Source organism: Halichoerus grypus, chromosome 7 (assembly GCF_964656455.1).
Source record: "Halichoerus grypus chromosome 7, mHalGry1.hap1.1, whole genome shotgun sequence".
Lineage (NCBI taxonomy): Eukaryota > Metazoa > Chordata > Mammalia > Carnivora > Phocidae > Halichoerus > Halichoerus grypus.
The window spans coordinates 62,370,700-62,393,424 of NC_135718.1; the positions used below are offsets into that span (position 1 = coordinate 62,370,700).

Below are 22,725 nucleotides of genomic sequence, written 5' to 3' on the forward strand. Positions count from 1 at the left end.
GATTACTTTTGAAAGCCTTTAATATATTTCCCATATTAGACATGAACAGATGTCAGGTATGCTGCCAAGGGAAATTTCTTTTATGCAATCTTGGCTTGTTGTACAATAATAGCCCTTTCTCAACATGGGAAAAAATTACAGACCCAACTAATTTCCCTGACAGGGGAGAGTTACATATGTTTTCCACTTGTAGTTTTTATGACAAGTTTACAATTTTGCCAAACCTGGAACTAATTGGGATCATTTCCAAAAGCGGCCCAATAAACCCCCAAAAGTGTGGAGCCATTTGAGAAGGCAGTCAGGGACGGTTAGCTTTTGTATTTTCTCCATTTTGGTCAGAGAAGGGGTGGGGGAGTTAGATTGCAAAATTATTTCATTTAAGTTGCTTAAACACTTACTGTTTCATATCCTCCCAGTTTTTGAGCAGCTTGAAACATAGTCCAAAGGTTAACTGTTAGAGGGACAATAAGTATTTAGATAAGCATTGCATTAACATACTTCCAAGAAATGTCAATTAAAACATTTTGTTTTGTTTTCAATGAGAAAGAGAAAAAAAAAAAAAAACCACCAAAAACCAAAACACTAGTACCCCAGAGAGCTAAGTTCTTAGGAAACAATTTGCCAAAGGGCATTCAACAACAGGATATATTATTACCACTTAAAATATTTCTTAAGAAACAGTCACAAATACGGAAATGGTTCTACTTTGGGGATAAAGGACAACACAGTTTTAATCCTGTTGCCATCAGCAGACCCAGGGAAGCTAAGTTACAGCGTCCTTGGGGAAAAGAGTGAGATTTCAAAATTAGGGTTGGTCTTGTTCAACCCTTAGAAAGAAGCCATTGATTAAAGAGTACTACATCATGCTTCCTTCAGATAAGAACTTATCATAATCAATAAATACCAGCCACTGTAATACATGATTACCTCTTTAACAGAATGTCTGATGGCAGCACTATATTAAGAACTCATACTGTATTTCACTAACACGTGGTGCCTTGCAATGAGTAGGAAGACACATATTTTACCCTTGAAGTCTCGGTGACATAACAGATCAAAGCGAAGGAAGAACTCATTCACAGAATTGAGTCCTGAGTCCACTTAGTCCCCTAAGTTGCCTGTGTGATGTTTCGAGTATATACTCTTCTAGAACAGATTTCTCTTTGCAGGGCTTGCATACGTCTATTCCGTTAAACAACTATGCCAAACTGCTAGCAAACCTGTTCATTTGTCCCAAACACCATGGAATGGGACTGCTATGGATTTGACTCTTTTACAAGAGGGGGAAAATTGAATTTTAAGTAATTCCTTGGTAAGGGAAATGAAGAATAAAATTAAAATTAAAAAAAAAAGGGCTCTTTGACACAACACATTGGAAAAGCCTCATTGAACCTTGCACTATTTCAAAGCTATCAAGAGCCCTGCCTCGGTCCTGATTTAATCTGAACCAATGCATAATGCAACAAAGCTGTTCATAGTACATTAATTTTACTTCTATTTCAAGCAACCAGTTTTCAGACAAACATTGTAATCATTCGTAGTTACATAAGTTTATAATGGCTGCGAGTGTTCTCTTGCAATCAGTGCCAATTGCTATTAGGTATGTAAATTGTTATGTAAAACATACAGGTTTGACATTCTTCATCAAAATGACACATGGTTTTAATCTAGGAAGATACGTTTGGAGAAAATACTATTTCAAGCCAGGGGCTCATTGCTTTGTGTGCTACAAAATCCAGACAGAGGCAAAATACATATATTCGGTTGTGAAATCAGGACCGGATCTGGGTTTCTTCTCTTTTTTCTATGGAATTCTGCTCAGCTGCGAGTTTCCTTTTCTACTTAAAAATGTATTATGATGCTTAAATGTAATCCAAAATTGGGCTTTTGGTTCAAATCTGGGTATTTCGTGTTTCCTCTGAAGTCAGGTTTTTGTTATCTCTTAACAAATTTGGGGCTTAGGAAATACGTTTTCTCTTTCTGGTTGTTTTGTCCACCTTTCAATGTCCTCCTCTTTAAAGCTGCTTTTTTGCAGGCAACATCTGGGCCTGATAAAGCGACGTCATATTATTATCTCAGAAGAAAGGCGTTACAGACACTCAAGATTGACAAAACAGAAAATGAGAAACTTTCAACATGTCTATTTCCAGTCATAATCAGTGGATTCAAGCCTATAAATATCTCACGGCAACTGCCCCAGAAGGGAACAGCGTAGCGGAAAGGGGCAGGGAGAAAAATTCCTGGGCTGGATGATTTGTAGATTTAGTATAAACAGAGAGAGCATCATCCCCAGATTAGGATTGCAACATAACCCTGAGTCAAAATTTTTTCCCAATTTAAAGAATAGGAGCAGTTCTGATCTTTCAGAAATGAAAACAAGCATACTTACTCTGTTTAAAACCTAAATAGGGTATTCGTTCTATCGGCGTCTTCCTCTCTTTCATGTATTTATAAAGTGCCACCAAGAAAGCCTGCTCATCTGCCCTGCACTCTTCACCGATGGCAACCTTTGGTTTCTCTTCATTGGAGACTTTTTTACAGTTATTATGGTTATTCTTCGGCTTGGACAAGGCTGACCTGGCCTCACATTTCACCTGGAAAAGGGGGGAAAATATGCCACATCAAAACAAGTACTGCCTCGGAACGCTCAACAGACACAGCCATGACACTTCTCACAGTGCGGGAGGGGTGAGCCAGTAAATTAACCTTGCCCTCAAGGAGCTTTTTGGAGGCAACACTGAATATGAATTGTCTCAGACCAGCAGGTGGTAACTTTCCGTAAAGGGCCGGGTAGTAAATATTGCAGGCTTTGGGGCCAGATCGGCTCGGTTGCAACTACTCAACTAGCACAGAAGCAGTCACAGACATATGAGCGAACGGGTACGGCTGTGTTCCAATAAAACTTTATTTATAGAAACAGGTGGTGAGGGGGCCATGGTTTGCCGAACTATGCCAGCCTTAGAGTCCTTACAAGTACGTTGATAGGAAACCAGAAACAGTGTCCACATCTGGTGGGAGTGGGACTATTCTTTTGCCTCTTTACACACTTTTATTTTCCCAAGGGGCACCATCTGTTAATGTCATTGAACAAAGCCCTGTCTTCTTAGTAAATAGTCCCATATTTCGCACTTTGAATCAACATGAAAGAAAGTTTACTTCTTCATAGTAAACTTCTCTTGTTGCTACTATTTCCAGCCACCTGAAAAAAACATGTCAATGCCGGCAGATGCTGGCATCAGGAACACCAGCAAGGTGTGTTCTGTCTGCCACTTGAGGGGGATGCCCAGATACGCCCCCAGTAGGAAACAAAAGATCCCACTCTTTAATGGCTTTTCGGTCAGCTCTGAGCATGTAATAGGAGATACTAACTTGCCACAAAGGAAAGAGTAGAGGTCAGTTAAAAACCGAAGAAGAGTAAATGGAAAGCGCCATATTTAAAAATTAATGGCGGCCAACATGCCAGATGTTGTTCCTTCCACAGTCTAGGCGAATATGGAACTCAGCAAACTGAGTGGCTAACCTAATGTTCCCTGCTCACTGCCATGTTCTACAAGAGGCCTTTGATGGTTGTTAAATATAACGCTAAGTTGCTGAGCTATTTTAATTGTAAAAGGGGGAAGTACAAAGGGTCAGACTTTGAGTTCAAGTGCGCCCATGGGGAACGTGTACATTCCGATATTCTTTACATCTCTATATCTAACATCGAAGAGAAGAGGGCAAGTGCTGGGGAAATGTTATGAATAAAAATGTCCCACATATTCGACATTGTTTTCCATTTCAGATTTTTGACCCCTCTTTCTCTTTCCCTTCAGCGTCTCCTTCTCAGGCCTTAGAATATAAAAGGCTATGCTTATTTATAAAAGGGAACTGTATCCTCCTGCCAGGGCTTTCTTTAACTTATTCTCTCAAGTGAACATGCGAGCTTAATATCTTTAGACTGGTTCTGGAAAAAATAAAACTTCCTGTACAACTCATTCAACTGGGCCTCTAGATAAGATTTTAATTTTTAAGGGGCTGTGGAAATGGGACTAAAACATTCTTCCATGTAGAATTTTTACTTACAATATTTTCGAACTTTAGTACTTTGTCACATTACATTAAGGAGAACATCCTGTGAAACTTTATGTCGTCATCATTTCTCACTGTCAAATTTTAGACTGAGTCTCAATTTCTGATGAAATCTCTAATTTAATGCCTTTTTGAAATCAGAAAATCATTCCAGTTTTAATCTGTATTGCCCCTGGCCTTTAGTGAGTGCTTACGATGTAGCCAAGCTCTGTTCTAAGCACTTTTTAAAGCATTATCTCATTTTATGTCCACAACCCTAGTGAGGCTCGTGATTATTCTTGAGTTAGAGACCAGGAAACTGAGGCACAGAGGGGATGAGTGACGGCCACAGGATCATGTCCAAGTTAGTAAGTGGTGAGCTTGGATCTGAACCCAGGTAGTCTCATTCTAGGGCTTGCGCAGTATTAAACACTATAATTTACTGACACTCATAAAAAATGGAATCGATAGTCAAAACATACTTCCAATTAAAAGCATATCTTATTACTAGGCATTACAAAACCTACAGCTTAGAAACGTGATCTATCAAATGAGGAATACAAGATAAAACTAGGTGGTTTCCAAAGTATAAAAGGGCTCCATTCCTTCTATTGTGTATTGAGCAAAGGGAAGGAAACCAGTATCAATTGAGCCCCCACACTGAGCTGGATACAGTGCCGCGGGCTTCCCATAGTCCACCAAATGTTCATAACAACCGTCAAAGGAGGCCTCTAGCTCCATTTTAAAGTTGAGGAAAATGAAGCTCGGCGAGGTTATGTATTTTGTTAGTCGGCTCTTGGGGGCAGAACTCTGGGTTTAGACTCAGGTCTGCCTCACTCCAAACCCTGGTTTTGCACGAACAGGAGTAGATATACGATTTGCATATAAAACAGCCTGAGTCTTAAATTTGCAGCGATCATGGGCCATTATTTATATTATGAGGTCAGAAGTACCACTGTTAAGGGAGTATGAGCATTCCCTCAGTGTCTAGATGGCTGCCTAACCTTCGGCCGCAAACTGTGCAGAAATACCCAGAAACAGAAGGAAAGCACGGACCAGGTGCACAGACCAGGTCCAAAATCATTCAGACTCCCTGCTTTGTAGAGAAGGCTCCTGGGAAAGCCAGGCTGCTGCCTACTGAACTCCATCCCGAACCCCAGTGGGTGAGCCAGCAGGTTTCTCCTCTCTGGGGCGGGGGGTGTGGACGCGCAAAGGCTTTGTAAGAAGTGAGCAGCGGTCTCCTTTCTCGGGCTAGCTCCATACATTTCTTCAGTTAACATAAAGAAGCCCTTTAGGCTATTACTCTGTTTCTGGGTAGGACCTAGCCAAGCTCCTTTCTACATATTCTCACATTTACCCCAAATATTCTCATTTTAATCTCCTGTAATTTGAAACAGGAGCTGGTCTTCATGTTGACCTTGAGAAAGACCAACCTTTTGATGGTGACAGTTAATTACGAGATCTGTTTTTCCCAGCCTGAACGCCTTCTACTTGTTGAGTTCACTAAGAGCTTTGGGGTTTCTAAAGTGATTGAGGAAGTGCTAATTAAAGAATCCACATTTAATGTTTTCAATGAGCCACCACCTATTTGATATTAACCACATCCTTTCACTGGACTGGCAGTTAAGATGTGATGAACCAGCAAGAAAGAAGCAGCTATAATCTAATTTTGATGTGGTCACCAACTTGCTGGAAGACCCTCATCTTCTTCCCAGTGAAGCAGGAAGGATAATTCCTGGGGGTGGTTCTGAGAACCAAACTGGATGAAACATAGTGAAAATAACGAAAGTATCACATTTGTGAAATATCAAAGGGATGTTTGTGATTTAAGTGAAAGAACATATGGCACACCACACCATGGTTTCCCTCTTTTTGTTCCTTTTAGAATATAAACCACCTGTAATATACTTCTGGCCTTTCGAAAGTGCTTACAGAATCTGAAAAGTCATTTGCCTTCTATCTGTGGGCCTTCCATTAGAGGCCTGGACGGAGAAGATTTTTCTTGTACAGATCCCCATATGAACGGCTTGGACCCACATCTACTGCATAAGATGATCCCAGGGAAATAGCAGGATGTGGTTGGACACTTTCAAGACATCTTCAGAGAACTGATAGCCTCTTCCCCAGGTGACTTTTGCTGTCACGGGATCCTCCGTCCCTAACAAACAGAGTCTTACAAAGCTGGCTTTTACGTTCTCATTGAGAGAGTGCAACCTTTTGATGGCAACAGGCAAATTACTCGAACTGCTCTTCCAGCCATGCAGACCACAAATCCAGGAGGTTCTCATGCTAGAGAGCTTTGCTGTGTGGAGCTGGTATATATCCATGGTTAGAAATAGTCTGTTTGAGACACTTTTGCAAAACAGTCACACAGGTCTTGGTCATAAAGCCAAACTGTTACTTGAAATATTGCTTCCAGTTCAGCAAGTGATCAGATGGTCACAAGCTTGTAATCTCTATGACAGTGTTTCATGAGAAAAGACCCCTTTAAGACATAAATGCCTTTCTAGTGGTCATCCTCGTCCCAGGGGTGGCCTGTTTATTCTGTAGAGACTTTCCATCAGTCTGCTGGTGTCAACACACAAGCCCGCCATACTTTATACCTACTAGTTCTTTCTTTTAGTTGAAGTGGTCTTGCCAGACCCGTTGGAAGCAGCCAAGGCAGAACTGTAATCCAAGACTCTGAGAAGAGCGAGGTGTTTAGACCAGTGCCTGGGGGCTGACTGCGGCAGGTGCCTCATCCACTCACCACTGAAACCAACGATGGAAGGGTGATCCGCCTCCTTGTAAAGATTCTGAACAGCAGCGTTGGTGGGAGGGGTGTGGAAAGGGTCCCTTAGAAAACCCAGGTTTGACTACGATCCCTCCTAAGAAGTCAGTGAACATCAAATATAGAACAGGCTCCTGTTCTCTGCAGTTTTGTGGGTCCTACTGTGAGTCTTGAGCGGCCTTCCCCGGTGAGAAATATTGGAGGTGCTGGTCTTTCAGATCAATTCGTATGAGTTTTGTAAAATTCCCAGAGGCATACTTCATTAGTAACTCCAAATGACATGGGAAGGAGCTTCATCCTGCTGGGCTCAGGTACAGAACATACTGGGGTAAACACATGATGTCACCTTGGAGGTATGGGGCAGGGTGCCAACATAAGGCACCAGCCGTGCAAGCTCGGCTGAAGGCTAGGATCCTACAACCTTCTCGGTCCGTTCTACAGTATTGCAAACCACATCACAGGGAATGAACTGTTCCTGCTGACATTCTTCAAGACCATGGAAGCTGATAGGTAGTTCTAGGGCTGAGATGTCCAAATTACTAGAAAATGTCATTCTTGGTACCCATGTGCACTCATTTGCAGAAGGTCAAAAGAGCAGGACAAAAATAACTTTAGGAAAGCAGATCGGTGTATAGCCAGAAAATACACATTTCTACTGGTTGATCTCTGTGTTTTAACCCTTTGCATTCTTGGAAGCACGAAGAAATCCTAACCAAAAAGTCCTCAAAACTTCCTGATTAAACAATCATCCGCTGAAAGTAAGACTTGTAAACTGTGACTGTCTAGGGTTGGCTTCATTAAACTGGGAAGAGGAGTGGTATACAGAGCAGAGTAACAGTAGACTGTCAACACAGGACCAAATTCATATTTTCCTACATCAGAATCTTCCAAATTCACCACTAGTGAAAATGCTCCCATTTTCATAAGCTTAGTTCCTGGATCTGGAAACATAGTATCAGTTGAAATCTGGTCTTCAATCCGGGTCCTAAAGGGCTTATTGCTGTCTTTGGCACAGAATCAACACCTAAGCGCAAAGACCCAGTAAACAGAACCGTGCAAATCTGACCAACCTCACAAAAGTCAAAAAGATAAGTCTAAAAATATAAAGTGACACTTCACCCTTCATGGCGCTAAATACCTCAGGCATGCACTTTCAAGACTCCAAGGAATGCTTGGGCAAAATGGGCCTGGGCCCGAAAAATAGTTTAGAATTTGGATTTTCATTCTGTGTTAATAGAGATCTTCAAGAAGATACAAATGTCTATATGGGTACCTGTATCCATGTAACTATTTTTCCATACAGGTAAATATCTTCAGTTTTACTCCAAGGTAAATTAGAGGTGACTTTGAAAAAATATAACTAAAAAACATAATTCTAGCTATTTCTAATTTCATCCTCTGTTAATCTCTGCAACATATTTAGATGAACACGTTCAGAAACAGGATGGTTCAGCTTGGTCTATTTTTGATACAAGCAGAGTAAACTATGTCATTGTGTCACCTTCTATGAAATCCTCAGCTTCAATGACGTGGGCGCTTAATCATCTGTCCTTTACCCAACAGGCCAGACTGGGAGGTGGGAAGTCTTTCTGTTGACTAATCAAAATGCCTACGCTCCCCCCTCCCCCAACCACCCAGGGGAGGGAACAGATACAGAGAGCTGTGAATACCAAAGCCAGATTCTGAATTGAAAACTGCCACCAAGACACAAGAGCAGAGAGATAAAGAGAAAAGGGAAAAATAACAAGAGGCAGCCAAATGGAGAGCAGGGAGCGAACGACCGTACCTTGGCCACAGCCTTGCCATCGGAGTTGTTGTTGGAATCTTTAACACCACTGAACGAATCTCTTCTCTGTGGGCATGGTTTCTTTTTGCGTGGTCTGCCTTTAAGATTTGGCGCTGAAAACAAACGAAGAACAAACTGATGTACATTTTCATTTGCATGGGTTTCCTTATTAAAGACCAAGAATGTTAATAGAGTGGTGCCCTCTAACCTGTTCGGAGGAGCGCACCCACGTGTGGAAGCCAACTTTCACGTTATGCCCCCTTCTCTGAAGGGCTGTGTCTTGGTAGACTCTACAGTTCTTCCCAAAGCTAATATGTCTAATTAGTATAAATAAAATGAAGCTCTCGGCTCTCAAGGACAATAATCAGGAAAATGCACTTCCCTATTGTTAGAAAAGAAACATGTTGAGCTGAAGGACAACCCTAAGCCAGGCTCCGAGATGATTCCTTTTGTTTTGTATCTCGTTTTCAGAAACCTAGGTGATATGCCAGCCCATTACGGTATCATAGTAATGTAGCGTTTGAAAGCCTCTCTCCTCAAAAGTGGAGACATGAGTGTTTTCTGAAATTATGATCCAAATAAGCTGATAGGATACAAATAAGTAGAGAGAGAGCACAGAAAGGACATTCATGATAACAATCAGAAAGATATTCTTACAGGTATTTACTAGTAATATTGCAACCAGCGTGTTTTAAATCTCAGCAAATCTGGCAGCTACATTTAAATCAGCATGCTCTCTTTTCCTTTTCAAGAGAGTTTTTATGAAGATCTCAAGGGTTATTTAAAATAACTTGCAAAGATCACACTGAGGTTGGCCTGATTCCGTGAAGATTATACTTTTTTAAAGCCACAGACAAGATGCAAATCAAAGCTCTATTTCATCCTTGATGTTGAGCTCGATCCCTTTAAGATCCACAGAGAAAGCAGCAAAAAGAAGGCTGCTATTTATCTAGTGCTCTGACTGTCCGGCATCAGCTTTCACAGTGAGCTCCATCAGTCACCCAAGCTGAGCAAAATTAAAACAAACCACTAACCGAGCAGCCCTTGAACAATTCCAAACGAATGAATTATCCTTCAAGCAGTTTTCTTCCAGCCCTTTCGAGGCACCCACACTTTTTTTTATTGCTTTAAGGTAGGATGATGACAGCGCCAATTCTGAACAACTCCAACGCTTTTAATTGTTGTTCAACTTCCTGACATCACACAGTTAACCAGGGGTTTTAGGACATTTGATGTACTCATCTCATCCACATAACGAGTCCCACTCATTTGATTTTTCTACTGTGGATAACAGCTCTGCTGTTGGGAAAGCTCAGGAAAGCAGAGCTAGCTCCTTTACAGTCCGGCAAAAGTTTAAAAAGTGGCTTGTGGGGCTCAGCCCCCCCTCCCAAACCCGCTCTCCGCTCCTTCCCCCCCTCCCCAGACGAGCGTCCAGAAGTCCATCCCCCAAAGCCAGCCTGGAATTATCACAGGTAAACAAACTCACAGACAAACATCAAGCAAAGAGAAAGTAGCGATTACCCATTCCAGTCGACAAACATCTGCCTGAGGATGTCTGTGCTCACGAAAGCTACAGCATGTGACTGCTTCCCGGCCCCGTCCCTGGAAGTCTTGACTTGGTGTGGATGTCAGCTTCCCTCCCAACGCGAACGCGAACGCGAATGCGAATGTGAATGCGAGCTGCCAGGCTCCGCGCTCTGCTTACAACTCCCCTCCCCCGGCAGCTCCATTACTCATGTAAACACACAGCAGTGACTAGCACGGACTGTGTGGGATGAGCTCTGAGGACTTTGCCGGAGTTGCCAGACTGGCAGGGAGGGCTCTGCTCCCCCCCCCCCCCCCGCCCGCCCTCCCTGCGCGGGGTTGGTGATTTCATCGGGCCTGTTTTGTGGATCCTGACCTCCTTCTCCCCTGTCACAGCCTCATGCCACCACCTTCCTTGAACTGACCCGGGCCTTAGCCCGGAGCCAGGGCGTGGACTATTTTGGTTTGAAGACTCAGGGTAGCACAGAGGTGTTTCCACCACGGACCCAAGTGCTAAGACTTTAATGAGCGTGAGGGAAGGATGTACTTTCATGTCCCTTATCAAAATAATAGCTGAGCAGAAAGCTGACAGAAAGGGAGCATGATGTGGGGTAGGTCTGAGACATTTCACGAAAAAGAAACACAACAGTATCGCCTCTGTTCTCAGACTTGTTAACTATGATCTCTCCTTCCTCACATTTTGGCAAAAAAACACTTAAACCTAAAAGCATTTCTTTCCAGAAAGCTTTCAAATCCCAAAGGCCTTTTAGATAGAAGTTGTACTGAACAGGCTGTTTTAAATACAGGCAAAGGTTCCGGGAACCGACAATAGGTCATCCTCAAATCGGGTCTATTTTCTCCATTCTTTGAGCTGTTTTCAGAACCCAGAGAAGCACATGCCCTTCCCCAGCAGATTCTGAGAATTTTAAATTTAGAACAGGCTAGCACCTAATATTCTGGTCACGCAAACTTAAACTCTAAATGGGACCTGATCAAGAGAAAAAGCCTTTTGTTCCTAATGAGGCAAGTCGCTGACATTTCAGGTAGGCTAGGCAAATCCCACCAACGGCTCAAGCCTCAGACTCACGTACCTCTCTTCTCATTTCTCCTCTGCCCTCCTTTCCTGGCTTTCTCTTCTGGAAGGTACCACGGTCTTCGTGGTACTTTAGCTGTAGTTTATGGGTTATTATCATCCTCAGTTGGAGGGTCCTTCAGGGCAGGACCATGTGGGATTCATCTGTCACCTGCCCAGCACACACCCAGGAGATGGCATTACATGATATCAGCCTGGTGAATGAGTAAGTGACGGATGAAACTAAAGATGCCCACGTGTACCTCCTTCAAGTCTTCAGGAGCCAAGCCCGCCAACCTGCCCATGTGCGTACCTGTCACACCGGGCACCTGTAAAACTGCCTTCACCTTCTCTATTTACACTTGAGTTCTGGGAACGTAACCCAGCGACTTCCAAGTTTGCTCTGAGAATTGAGACAGAAAACCTAAGGCCCTTGGTTCCTGATGACCGTTAAGCCTTTGTGTCTGGCGCTCCGAAGGACTGTGATCTTGTCCCCAATGCCCCAGTGCCCGGAAGAGCTGATGTTCAAAGTCCCAGGGAGAATGGAGCCTGCAGGACTGGGGGGTGGGGGGGTAGACCCCATAATGCAATCTGAAACCTCTGGGATCTGTAAGACCCCAGGCGAAGCTTTGGGATTGAGGGGCTGGCTTTTTGGGGGGGGGAAGTAAAAATTCTGGTTCCCAGGCTACTTTTTGTTCTTACAGAGTCAAGAGAACAAATCATTTGCCAGGCGGGTGAGTGAAAACAAATGCTTTATGGTGTGGTGGTGGTCAGGGGTGTGGGAAGCTGGGAGCATGCTTGTTGAGAGCACAACTGGCTCTAGTCAGTTCCACTACCAAAAAAAAAAAAAAAAAAAAAAAATGTGTGAAGCAATAAATGCACGGTGACTTTTACATGTGTATATAATCCACAGCCCAGCTCTGGCCTGGCTCATTCACGGAGTTCAGTCAATGCTCTTTACATGAATGTTTTCAATATTACACACGAATAATAATAATAGCTGCTATTTACTGAGCACTTTCTCTGTGCCAGTCAGCACTTTGCATACAATAACTCATTTAAAACCCACAGCAAACCAACAGGAAGGTGAGATTATTATCCCCATCTTCCAGACCAGGAAACTGAGACAGAGATGAAATTACTTGTCTTAGGTCATGCAACTGGTTACGGGTAGCAGAAGGATTCCAACCCAGAGTCCCTGTTTTAAGTAACTTCTGACAGACAGACACAGGCCCTCATTCTGTCTCATAATGAGATATTTATATGATTAACTTGGGATGGCGGGCACCAGGGAGCTTCCCCCAAACACCACATAGCACAAGGGTGCTAGAGTCCATCTCAGGCAGCCAACAGCATCCTACAGACCTGACATGGAGCAGGGTCCCCATCGACCTGACTCAGTAGCAGGTAAAGGCTTCCACTAAAGCCACACAGGTCTAATAAAACTTAGAGCGCCGTGCACATTCCCCCTTTGCAGTGGGCCACTGATTCTTCTGCCTAAACAGTGAAAGATCTCTGCGGTTTTTAAAAAATCTTTCCTCTCTGACTGCCCATCTGTTCCTCTTACTCAGCGTCATGAAATTAACAAGTACGCACCTCTCTGAAGTCACTACTATTTCCATGCCGGTAATCCCAGGAGCATCAGTGACCGCCAGTGCTCCTGGCTACTTTGACATCTGACCTGTGTGTTTTGTTTTTTCCTCTTCTTAACTCCGTCAAACATTAATAAAATAGAGCCTTTTTTTTTTTTTTTTTTTTTAGGCAACATAAGCAAAAGGTTTTTGGGTTTGTTTCTTTTCTTAAAGCGTCTAGAAGCTCAGGGTTTTCAGGCATTCATTTATATATTCCCTTCCCTATGGGTTCTGACAAGTTATGTGTCAGGGCAGTGCAGGTGTGGGAAACTTTAGGCTCAACCCCAGCTCTTGAAACAATAATAATAAAACAAAGGAAATGTAACCAGTTACTGGCAAAGTAAATTGCTTTTGGCTTAAACGTTCCTGTTTTTTTCTACTGTGTTCTTCCTGTCATGACCGTCTCTCTTTTTTTATAACATTTATGCTCTTGGAAATACCATGAAGATAAACTGCTATAAAAGCAGGATTGACTCATCAGTTAACAACTCTTTCTTCTCATTTTGCAGAGAGGATTTTGTTGCCAAAGCAGCTCCATATTCTCTCGAGAAATTCTTTGTGAGCTTCCACTTAGAGATAGGACTTGCTTGTTGGTGGGGACTGCAGTTAGGGGGATGGAAAACCAGGCTTCATTTTCTTAAGAGTTTGACCCCCAGGGTCAATATCTAGAGGAAGTTGGCAGAGCGTTAACTCACTTGATTTGCAAGTTTTGCGTGCGTGCGTGCATGTGTGTGTGTGTGTGTGTGTTTTAAACACTAAACACAAGCCAGAAAACTAAACTCCCCTGACTGATGTATTAGGGACTGACAAACATCATTCCTTGTATAGTACGCATTTCTGATAATACTTTGCATTTCTGTAAGGCCTTTCCTCTGAGGATTTCAATTCTCTGATATATTTTCTTTATAGACAATAATCTTAAAATACTCTGGCAAGTTTCAGCATGGAGCATTGCTCTTGCTGGAAAAAAAATACCCTAATTTAGTTATCATTTACTGTGTTCTATTTTCAATGTTTCCCTTTTGACTATTTAGAAACTTCCTCTTTCACTACAACAAAAATAGGATGAGTGTTTTTAAAGTTATTAATGTATGAGTAAAAGATCTAGAAACCAAGCATGGCAGAAGGCTTGATCAAAGCCACTCCTGAAATTTATGGGTGTAATAAAAGAAAGGCATTTCACAGATAATCTCTTACAGAATTTCAGTTTTCAAATACTTGGGAAAATAGAAAAGAAAAACAGAAGCTCTCAGCCCTCATTTTGGCTTTAACTTAAAGTCAACATTTTTATTTTAAAAATTCATAAAATGATTCCCTGAAACGTGTATTTCAAATCCACAGCTATCTTCCCTACACTCACTACTCCACACCTAAGAGAGCGGTGCCAGGAAGCGGCAGCGGCCGCCCGCGGTGCTCAAAGTCTGTTAACTGGTTGAATCTTTCTGTGAATGCGCAAAGCATTCGGGACACACAGACTTAACACTTTTCAAGTTTACTTTTATTCTGTTTTCCCATAAACAACCTTCTACACCCAACAGGAATGTTTGGGTGGCAACTGTGTTGTCTGAGACACGAGCCCCCGGGGCCATCAACAAGCCCGACTCCATCTCGTGGGCCGTTCCCACGTAAATGCTGACTTGACAGTCAGAGGCGGGAGGTAAGGCAAACAACAAACAAAAGCCACTGCAAGAGTGTTATCATTCTCCACAATTGTTCTGACAGTTCCCTTTTCCAGGGTAATTTTTTTTTTTCTCAAATCAAGGCATGAAAGAGAATAGTTCAGAGGCGTGAACCGAGGCCGGAGCCGGCCGCAAAATGCCCTCACTCTCGGCTGCCCTGAGCGTTGACCGTCGTGTGTGCCCCAGAGCGCCCATCACACTGCCCGCAACCCTGGATGTCGTGGCCACCGTGAGTGTCCACGTTGGCCTTGGCCCCCAGCTCTCCCCTGGCGCCGTGTGGACCACAGAGCCCATAACCACAATTTAGCATTTCCAATGAACTACACTCTCCCAGAACCCAGGTCCCCTCCCACCTCCTGTGCAGGGTGAGCAGTTGTGTGGTTAGAAAGAGGGCAGGTGGGGAAAAAAAATGAAGCGGACTTCACACGAGGTCCAGCCAGTTTGGCTGTTTGTCAGCATCGCTGAGATCCCCACGAGTCACTAATGAGAGTGGAATGTCTTAGTGCGTCTGTCATACCTGGACTGCCCGGGCAGCTTAAGTCCAAAACAGCTGTGGACTTCATTGACTGCTCAACAAACCATGTAAGTAAACACTCTTGTAATCCCTTCCAAAACAGGCCCAGTCTTACTCACTCTTTGTTTCATACTTGTGAATGCTGGAGCGATTGTTAATGCCCCTGATCAAAGTTTTAGTAATTTCATAGGCATGTGATTTGCATAGCTATTTCCTGACCCGCCTTCTCTCTGCCCTGGAGGTCTTCATTTCTCAGAAACACTTAAAAACACAGATAATTTGACTTCTCCCCTTCCCCCACCCTATAAATGGAACTCGATTTGCTAGCTCATCTGTATTGCTAATTGGTTTGAAAGCATGTGACTCCATGCGTTCTTGCCATTAAAACACAAGCAAACCTCTTTTTTAGTCAGGTTTTACCAGCAGTGACAGGCAGATTTCTATCTTTATTTCCCCTCTGTGTCTTGAGGAGGGAGAGAAATTTAAATGACCAAATGTTATCTATATATTATTCCGAAACAATGTAGTGAATTCCAAAGGAATGCAGAAATGTTCTAGACGAGTATAACAGGCTTGTCTACAAGGGCGCTGGCAAAGAAGAAGGGGATTAGAGACACTTTTCACTACCATTTAGAGAATGAGGGGAAAATCTGGGCGCTAAATCTAGGTGCAGAGTGAGGAGAGAGTCTGGGTTTTCAGGAGACTGACTCTCTAAGGAGAGAATTCTGGAAACAGGGAAGGAGATTGAAATCCGTGCCAGAACTTTCAAACCCTCAGCTTCCCTTTGGCTTGTTCTGGCTACTCACATATCCGTCAGGGGACCCATTCTCAGGGAAAGCTCCCCCTCAGGATCCCTGAAAGGGACCGAAGTGGTGGCCCGCAGCTCTTTCACAAATGCTTACTTGTCTTTGAGGTGATGAGGTGTCCGTACCATGGCATCAGGAGCCGGTGGAAGACCCTTTCACCTTAAAAGTCCAAATTTTACAATTCTGTAAAGAAACATCAGGGCAGAGTGGATACCCGAAGACTTAGCTTGGTGCACAGACTACAGACAGGTGGCCATTTGGTCCAGGTGGTACCCTGCAAATAAAGGGTCAGATTTCCTTCCCCAGCCGCAAGGTCTTTTATGAAGTCGCAAACCCAGCAAAACCAAAAATGGTCTTTTTAAAAATGCCGTAGGGGCTCAACCTTCTACCCGGCAACTCATTTCTCCTGCTATTCTTCTCACTGGATGCCAGGTACCCAGGGTCCATTTCCAGGCCCTGGGGCTCAGGCTCCACTCTTAGTGGAGAAGATCATGCTGGACGTTGAGGAAAAAAACTGCGTGAAAGCTATTAACAATTAGATTAAGTGCATTGTTTCGATGTTTACTGTGTAGTTCTTCTTAAGATTTTGAAATAACTTGTGTTTCCATTTTTTGAAAACTATTCAATAAACACAGATTTAGTCTCTCTTGGTATGATTGTCTGGAATAAGAATAGAATATTAATTTAAGATACTTGTTTTTTTAAAAAAAATTTAGGCTATTTTAAGGATCCAGTCTGAAAATGCTTTTTAAGGACATTTTGATGTCTCTCATTTATGAAGTTTATAAAGATAGGACCTCTTAAACATAGAGGATTTTTGTCTCTCTCTTTTTCTTTTTGTTACAGTCAAAAATCCTGCTCATCTAGTCCATGATTGATGTGTTCTGTGGTGTTACTATTGAACAGGCCAGCACAGAAGTGAAAGTTACATTTTTTGTGCTGAATAGCCTTGCAAGGAGCAGCAAATATCAGAACAGTTTTTAAACTCATATAAACAGAACATTCTTGTTCAGCCATTTCTCCAGGTTTGGAAATGAGATATTCCATTTTCAACATTGAGGATAATTGATTTGCTACATCTCTAAAGAAAACATTCCCTACTTGGAAATAAGTAAAAGAGACATTTGTGTGTGTGTGTGTGTATTAACATAGAGATATTTAACTTCTTACAGACTTGGACTAATATGTTATGAGAGAAATTTCAGTTTTTCAAACACATACATATAAGAAAAAGTAAAAGGTCATCAAGTAATAAGCTTCCAATCTCTTTTTTAAGAGATCCCCAAAGGAAGTTATACTTAAAAGGGATTTTTCACACTCTTTATGCTTTTCTACCTTTCAGAAAGAATAATTGAAGAAGTTGGACAAGTCTCTTACTTAAAAGTAAGAAGATGGCTATTCTTGTTTGTCTGAAGCTGTCTCAGACATTTTTCTTTGCTCAGGTAAAGGCCGCCCAGCCCTGTCCTCTTCCGTGAGCTCCCAGCACCGTGTCTGAGCTTCATTTGCTCGTGGCTACCTAGGAGCCACTATACTGGAAAATGTGTTGAAGCGGAGTGGGGCGAGGGTCCAGAATGGGTTGTGTGTGAGGAGGCAGGGCAAGCTAGAGCGCTCGGGTAGTGGGACTGTGTGTGTGTCACATTGTGGAGAAACGTGGACAGATAGCCATCAGATGAACAAAGAGAATACACAGAAGAGGTTAGAACTCCCTCCCATTTTTTTCAGTGTAAGATAAAATGTTTCTATGACTGTTGAGAGCTGCTCTGTCTCACATGGTCACCACTATCCACGTGGGGCTACTGAGCACTTGAAATTTGTCCGGTACCATACTAAGATGTGCCATAAGCATAAAGTACACACTGGATTTCCAGGACAAGATACAAAATGTAAAATAGCTCATTAATAACATTTTATATTGATTCCATATTGAAATGATATTTTGAATATACTGGATTAAGTAAAACACTTTATTAAAATTAATTCTACCTGTTTCTTTTTACCTTTTAAAATGCGGTTGCTAGAAAATGGTACGTTGTATGTGGCTTGCATTATCTTTCTCTTGGGGGATGCTGGTTTAGTCAACAATTCAATGTTATGATTACAGATAGGTCCTCGAAAATGTGTTAAAGAGTAGACAGAACAAGATTAACATCTGAAGCCAGAATCATCAGCAAAAGTGGTGATTCAAAGTTTCACTGAAATTTAGGATTTTATTTACTGTTACACGCAAGGATAGTCATGCATTGATGTTAGTATCTGAGAATTTTGCCAAAGCTGAGGTATTTCCTTTGCAAAATTCAGATCTGGTAATCATTGACTCCAGGTTACTCAATGGCCCCAGTGAAGATATTATTTCATTAACTTCCTTAACTAAGATCTCAAAGCAAATGTTAAGCCTTGACAGGGCACTTGGGGGGAAAGTGGAGAAGAGACAGAGAAAAAGAGGCTGTCTAATTATTAATGTTACTAAGTGTTCTCTCCAGTTACCAACATGGGTTGGGTATAATGTAAGCCATTTGCAAACTGAGTAAGAGAAAACAGACCTTGAATGATTTTTGGCTGGTTGGAAGGTAGAAGCTGCTTAACCACAAACTGTTGAATAAATTCATGGTCTGGGTGTGTTTTCCTTTTTGGAGATTTCATTTGCAAGTAAGTAGAGAGATCAGATAGAGTCAGTCCTAAAGCCACCCAAGGGCATGGCCTTCTTGGCTTCGCCAAGGTGCTTCAAGTCCCACGGTTCTATACAACGAAAAGTGAGATTATTCACTGAAGACAAAGCACTCCGATAAGCCCCGAAAAGTCGATAGAACAAAAAGGGTTGAACTCTAGGGGGCAGAGGAGGAAACAAGTTCTTTCCCCATTCATTCTTAGCACGAATAGCCATTGGGGTGTCACTCTATAAGAAGACAGTAGCTGCTCCGTGGCCACCTGGCCCAGGGTCCCAGCCTCCCAAATAACTGGTCGCGGTGGCTGAAATCAAAGCCTAGTCCCTCCACCCCCTCACCTTTTGAATCCCGTGGCAGCAACAGCACGGAAACAGAACTAGACGTTAACAGCTCTCCAAATGAAACGGGCCAATCAAAGGGCCACGCATCCACCTGGATTCTTTTATGGAAACCCTCCCTGACCCCTCCTGTTAGGGTCCGCATTGTAAAAATAAAAGAACAGCAATGGTCACAATGGAAATAAGCTTAGGAAATATTTTCTTTTCTTAGAAGGCAGGAGTTGCTATAGCACTGCACTGAAGAGGTAGTAACACGCAGGGAGATTAAGAGCAAATCCCTACAACACCAGCAAATTGTGCAGTGAATATTACACATTCTACTGTGTAGTACTTACAACATTTTTTAAATGAAATTACTTGGCAGGTTCCACCTACAGCCGGGGAAGCAGTCTGCACACCTCTGGTATGTTTCTGATACCTAACTTTACCAGTATTTGTCTTTGTCCTCCAAACTTTTTTATAGCAACATGGTATGCATATTTCAGCATCCAACGTTATTAACTCATGACCAACTGTCAGTTGATGGTTATCTAACACATGGGGTCTCCAAAAAGGGATCCTTATTTGGGCAAAAGCTCTTGTCTGCACCAGTCTGTCTATATTTCCCTTCAGAAGAACTTTATTTGGATTATTATTCGCTGTTACTTGAAACTTGGAGGCTGCATGTGGCAATCGGAAGGCGGGGAAATAAATCCTTAGCAAGTGAAAACACTTAGCTGATATTAAAACCCTTTCTAGCTTTGTTAGCTTGAAAGTCAACTCTTGGTTGCCCTCTCGTGGTGAATCTATGTGATGTGGTGGGCAGACCATACAAACCCAGAAACCAACAGAGTTTAATCAAATACAGGTAAGCACATTCATCCTTGAGAGACACAGTCACAAATCACAACCTTATGTTGTTGTATGTGTTTCAGAATTTACATTTAGCAGCCCTCCCATGCGGAGTGGGATTGGAGGGGGAGGACCTGGAGCGGGGGAGGCTGTAATATGGAAATTAGAACTTTGTCCGGCATATGATAACTTCACTATGTTTACTCCCATAACTGTTATATATGCAGCAAACTGATTTTTATGAGATTTAGAAACTTCAAAAAAAATCATGTCCACATTTTAAAAGTTCCTTCATAACCAAAAATAGACTGATGTTCCAACTGGTTTGGAATTATAGGAACCAAGGAAAGAAGTCTGAATAATTCCCTAATATGGAAGAAAATCACTTAAAAAAAATAAGGAACAGCTTATTTGTTTTTGACAATAGGCAACATACGGAAACTTGGAATGTATAGAGTGAAGTGTAGGTACACCACTCATTCATAGCCTCTAGAAATAAAATTTTATAAAAATCTGAACTCCAAATTTAATAATTGGTTACTCCATTTGGTATTTAATTTTAATTTTTAAAAACACCATTTAAAATTTCTGCTGTACGTCTTTCGACAATTTCCTGCCTGACAGGCCCATCCCCAAAAAGCAAACAAACCTGGTATTAAAACAGACTGAGCGGCTTAAGAGAAAGCTGGGGGCAAAGTACATGAGAACATAAATTATTTTTCATCATATTACCAGCAAATGTACCATTTCCTTCTTCATGTGCCTTCTCTTTAGATAAAAGCCGCTCCTCTAACCTGCATTCACAAAAATGCTCTCTATTTTTAATTTGAGTTTAATATGAGTTTAGGGGCAGATTCACCTTAACTTGGCTTTTCCATTCACACGTGGAAGTTCAGTTTTGCAACAATAGTTGTTTGGTTTTGTCTCTGAATTAGCAAAGTTCTTAAAGTAATTTTACTATAAAATTAAACAGCTGTGAGTTCTTTAGCAAACATGATGATTCTTGTTCTTCTTTGTACTATTGTGCAAGCTGAAATACCCTTTCTTTCATGTCTTTTTATTCCAAAATGAATTCCCTAGTTAGCCTTGTTTAGCTTAAAAAAAAAAAAATAATAATAAAGAAGGGGGTGGGGATTTGCTGACCTCTGAGATTGATCAGAATTTAAGCACGGGGCGTTTACACAAGGTGCACACTCAAAAGGGCTTTTGTTTTGTTCCTATTATGGAATGGAAAATTATATTCTGCCCCGATATAAAGCAAATCCTGGGGTACAACGAAGCTGTTTGCAAACACTTCTGTGGAGCAAGGCATCTTACGCCTATTTTGCAGATGAGGAAACTGAATCGTCGATCAATGGTAAGGAGGCGAGAACCGAAGACATTCACAGAGGCTGGAATTAAATTTAGAATTTGACTCCTAGCCCAGGACTCTAGCCACGTGAGGGCTCTGACTCTTTGGAATCAACAGAAGAGCAATTTTAAAACATTCTTTTGACATTATTAACCACAGCCTCAGGGCTTGGGGAAGTGGGGGTGGGGGGCGGGGCCTGGAAACAATACGGAGCTTCTAGGTGACAGTGTCTTGCAACAGGACTCATAAAATGGGTTACTTGATCCATACTGCCATATAGTCTAGGAACGTTCAGAGGCTTAATGATTCCCTTTGCATCTTAAAAAATGAAAATCGAGATTCGAGGGCTCGTGCAGACGACCCCCTCCTCAAATACAGAGCCAGGGAATCATTACAAGGCATGGAGTACAAAAAGCGGTTCTTGGCTCTTCAAAGGAATTTGGAACCAAAGATCACTGCTAGGTGCTGGTGAATCCACAGATGTTAGGACAGCAGGATTCTCCATTTGAGTAACTTGGAAAATGTTGGAATTCCAGAGTTTAAGAAGAACCTTAGATACCACTAGTCCAAACTCTTATTTGACGCACCAGAGAAGGGAGGCCCAGAGAGTCTGCAGTTCTGCCTGAAGTCACACAGCTAGTGTTGGGGCTGCCAGAGACACTGCTGTCTGTTGGTTGCATGGGATCAGCAGCAGATGGCTTTTCAATGGGCCCTGAATACCTCCTCTCGGGTCTCCGCGGGGCGGGCTCTGTCATCCCAAGACCGCATTACTAAAACACACTTTCCAAGGAACTGCAATTAATAAAGTCAAATGGGAGCTGACAAGGACATTCCCGCTGTGTTCAAATGCCAAAACATACAACCGAGAAAGCTCCCTTGGAGCGCACGGCCTGTGGGTCCTCCTGGCGAAACCTCTGTGTACCACAGAGAAGAGTGCTGGGGCCCGAACAGGAGGGACCAGGAGGCGAGCACGTGGGACGCCATGGGGCGACCCCCCAGCACTGGCATCAGTGCGTGCCACCTGCTTGCTCTCGGTGGCTGTGCTGAAAAACGAAGGGGCCTTCCTTGGATGAGGGGAACTCAGGACCTCTGGGGGCCAGGACGACGGACCACCGCAGACCCTGCTCTGGAGTGGCCTTGCTATCTTCCAACAGGAACGATACCTTAGAGGCCGCAAGACCACTCATGGCTTTACTCCTGCGTGCCCACGCTCCCAGACTTCCCTCGGACAATACCCTTCCCTTTCCACCTTCGTCCCTCCTGCCCCTACTCTTACTTTTTCTCCTAGACTGACGCTGGGCATCACACCCCCTTCAAAAGCTTCCTTATTCCCCTCACCTCCAGCTGGAGGAGGAACCCTTTGTCCTCAGCTTCTCCATCATGCAGGCTTCTATCCTAGCTCCTATCATCCCATATTGACATTGTAGGTCTCTCTCCCTCACCAGACTCTGGTCTTGGTTACAGTAGGTGTTCAATAAACATTTACTGAACAAGTGAGTCTCTCCGTACCATATTTTGAAAGCACTGCCTGGTACTTAGTAAGAGTCTAATAAATATTTATTAAGCTGCTGATCCCACCGGAGAACATAAACACCTCTGCAGAGGGCAAGGGGGCTGGGTTGCCCTTGGTGGCTCACCTTCCTGTCTCTAGCACCTCCCACCGGTCACAATTACAGTTAATAAAGAGAAAGAGTGTATCCCCCACATTTTAAT

General features: G+C 42.8%; 1 protein-coding gene across 3 annotated transcripts in view; it reads right to left on the reverse strand.

The window, feature by feature from the left end:
- The window catches only part of ARID5B (AT-rich interaction domain 5B), a 176,964-nt gene that overhangs the window by 34,785 nt on the left and 119,454 nt on the right, over positions 1–22,725 (reverse strand). The window contains exons 1-4 of one of the 3 annotated variants that reach the window (XM_036066736.2): positions 10,125–10,406; positions 8,604–8,716; positions 2,390–2,594; positions 399–451 (exon numbers count right to left, since the gene is read on the reverse strand). In XM_036066736.2, the coding sequence (XP_035922629.2) occupies positions 399–451; positions 2,390–2,594; positions 8,604–8,716; positions 10,125–10,128 (375 nt within the window). In that variant the 5' untranslated portion in view covers positions 10,129–10,406. Of the gene's footprint in view, positions 1–398; positions 452–2,389; positions 2,595–8,603; positions 8,717–10,124; positions 10,407–22,725 lie in introns of those variants that run through there. The other 2 variants (XM_078077668.1, XM_036066734.2) reach the window with 2 other exon arrangements.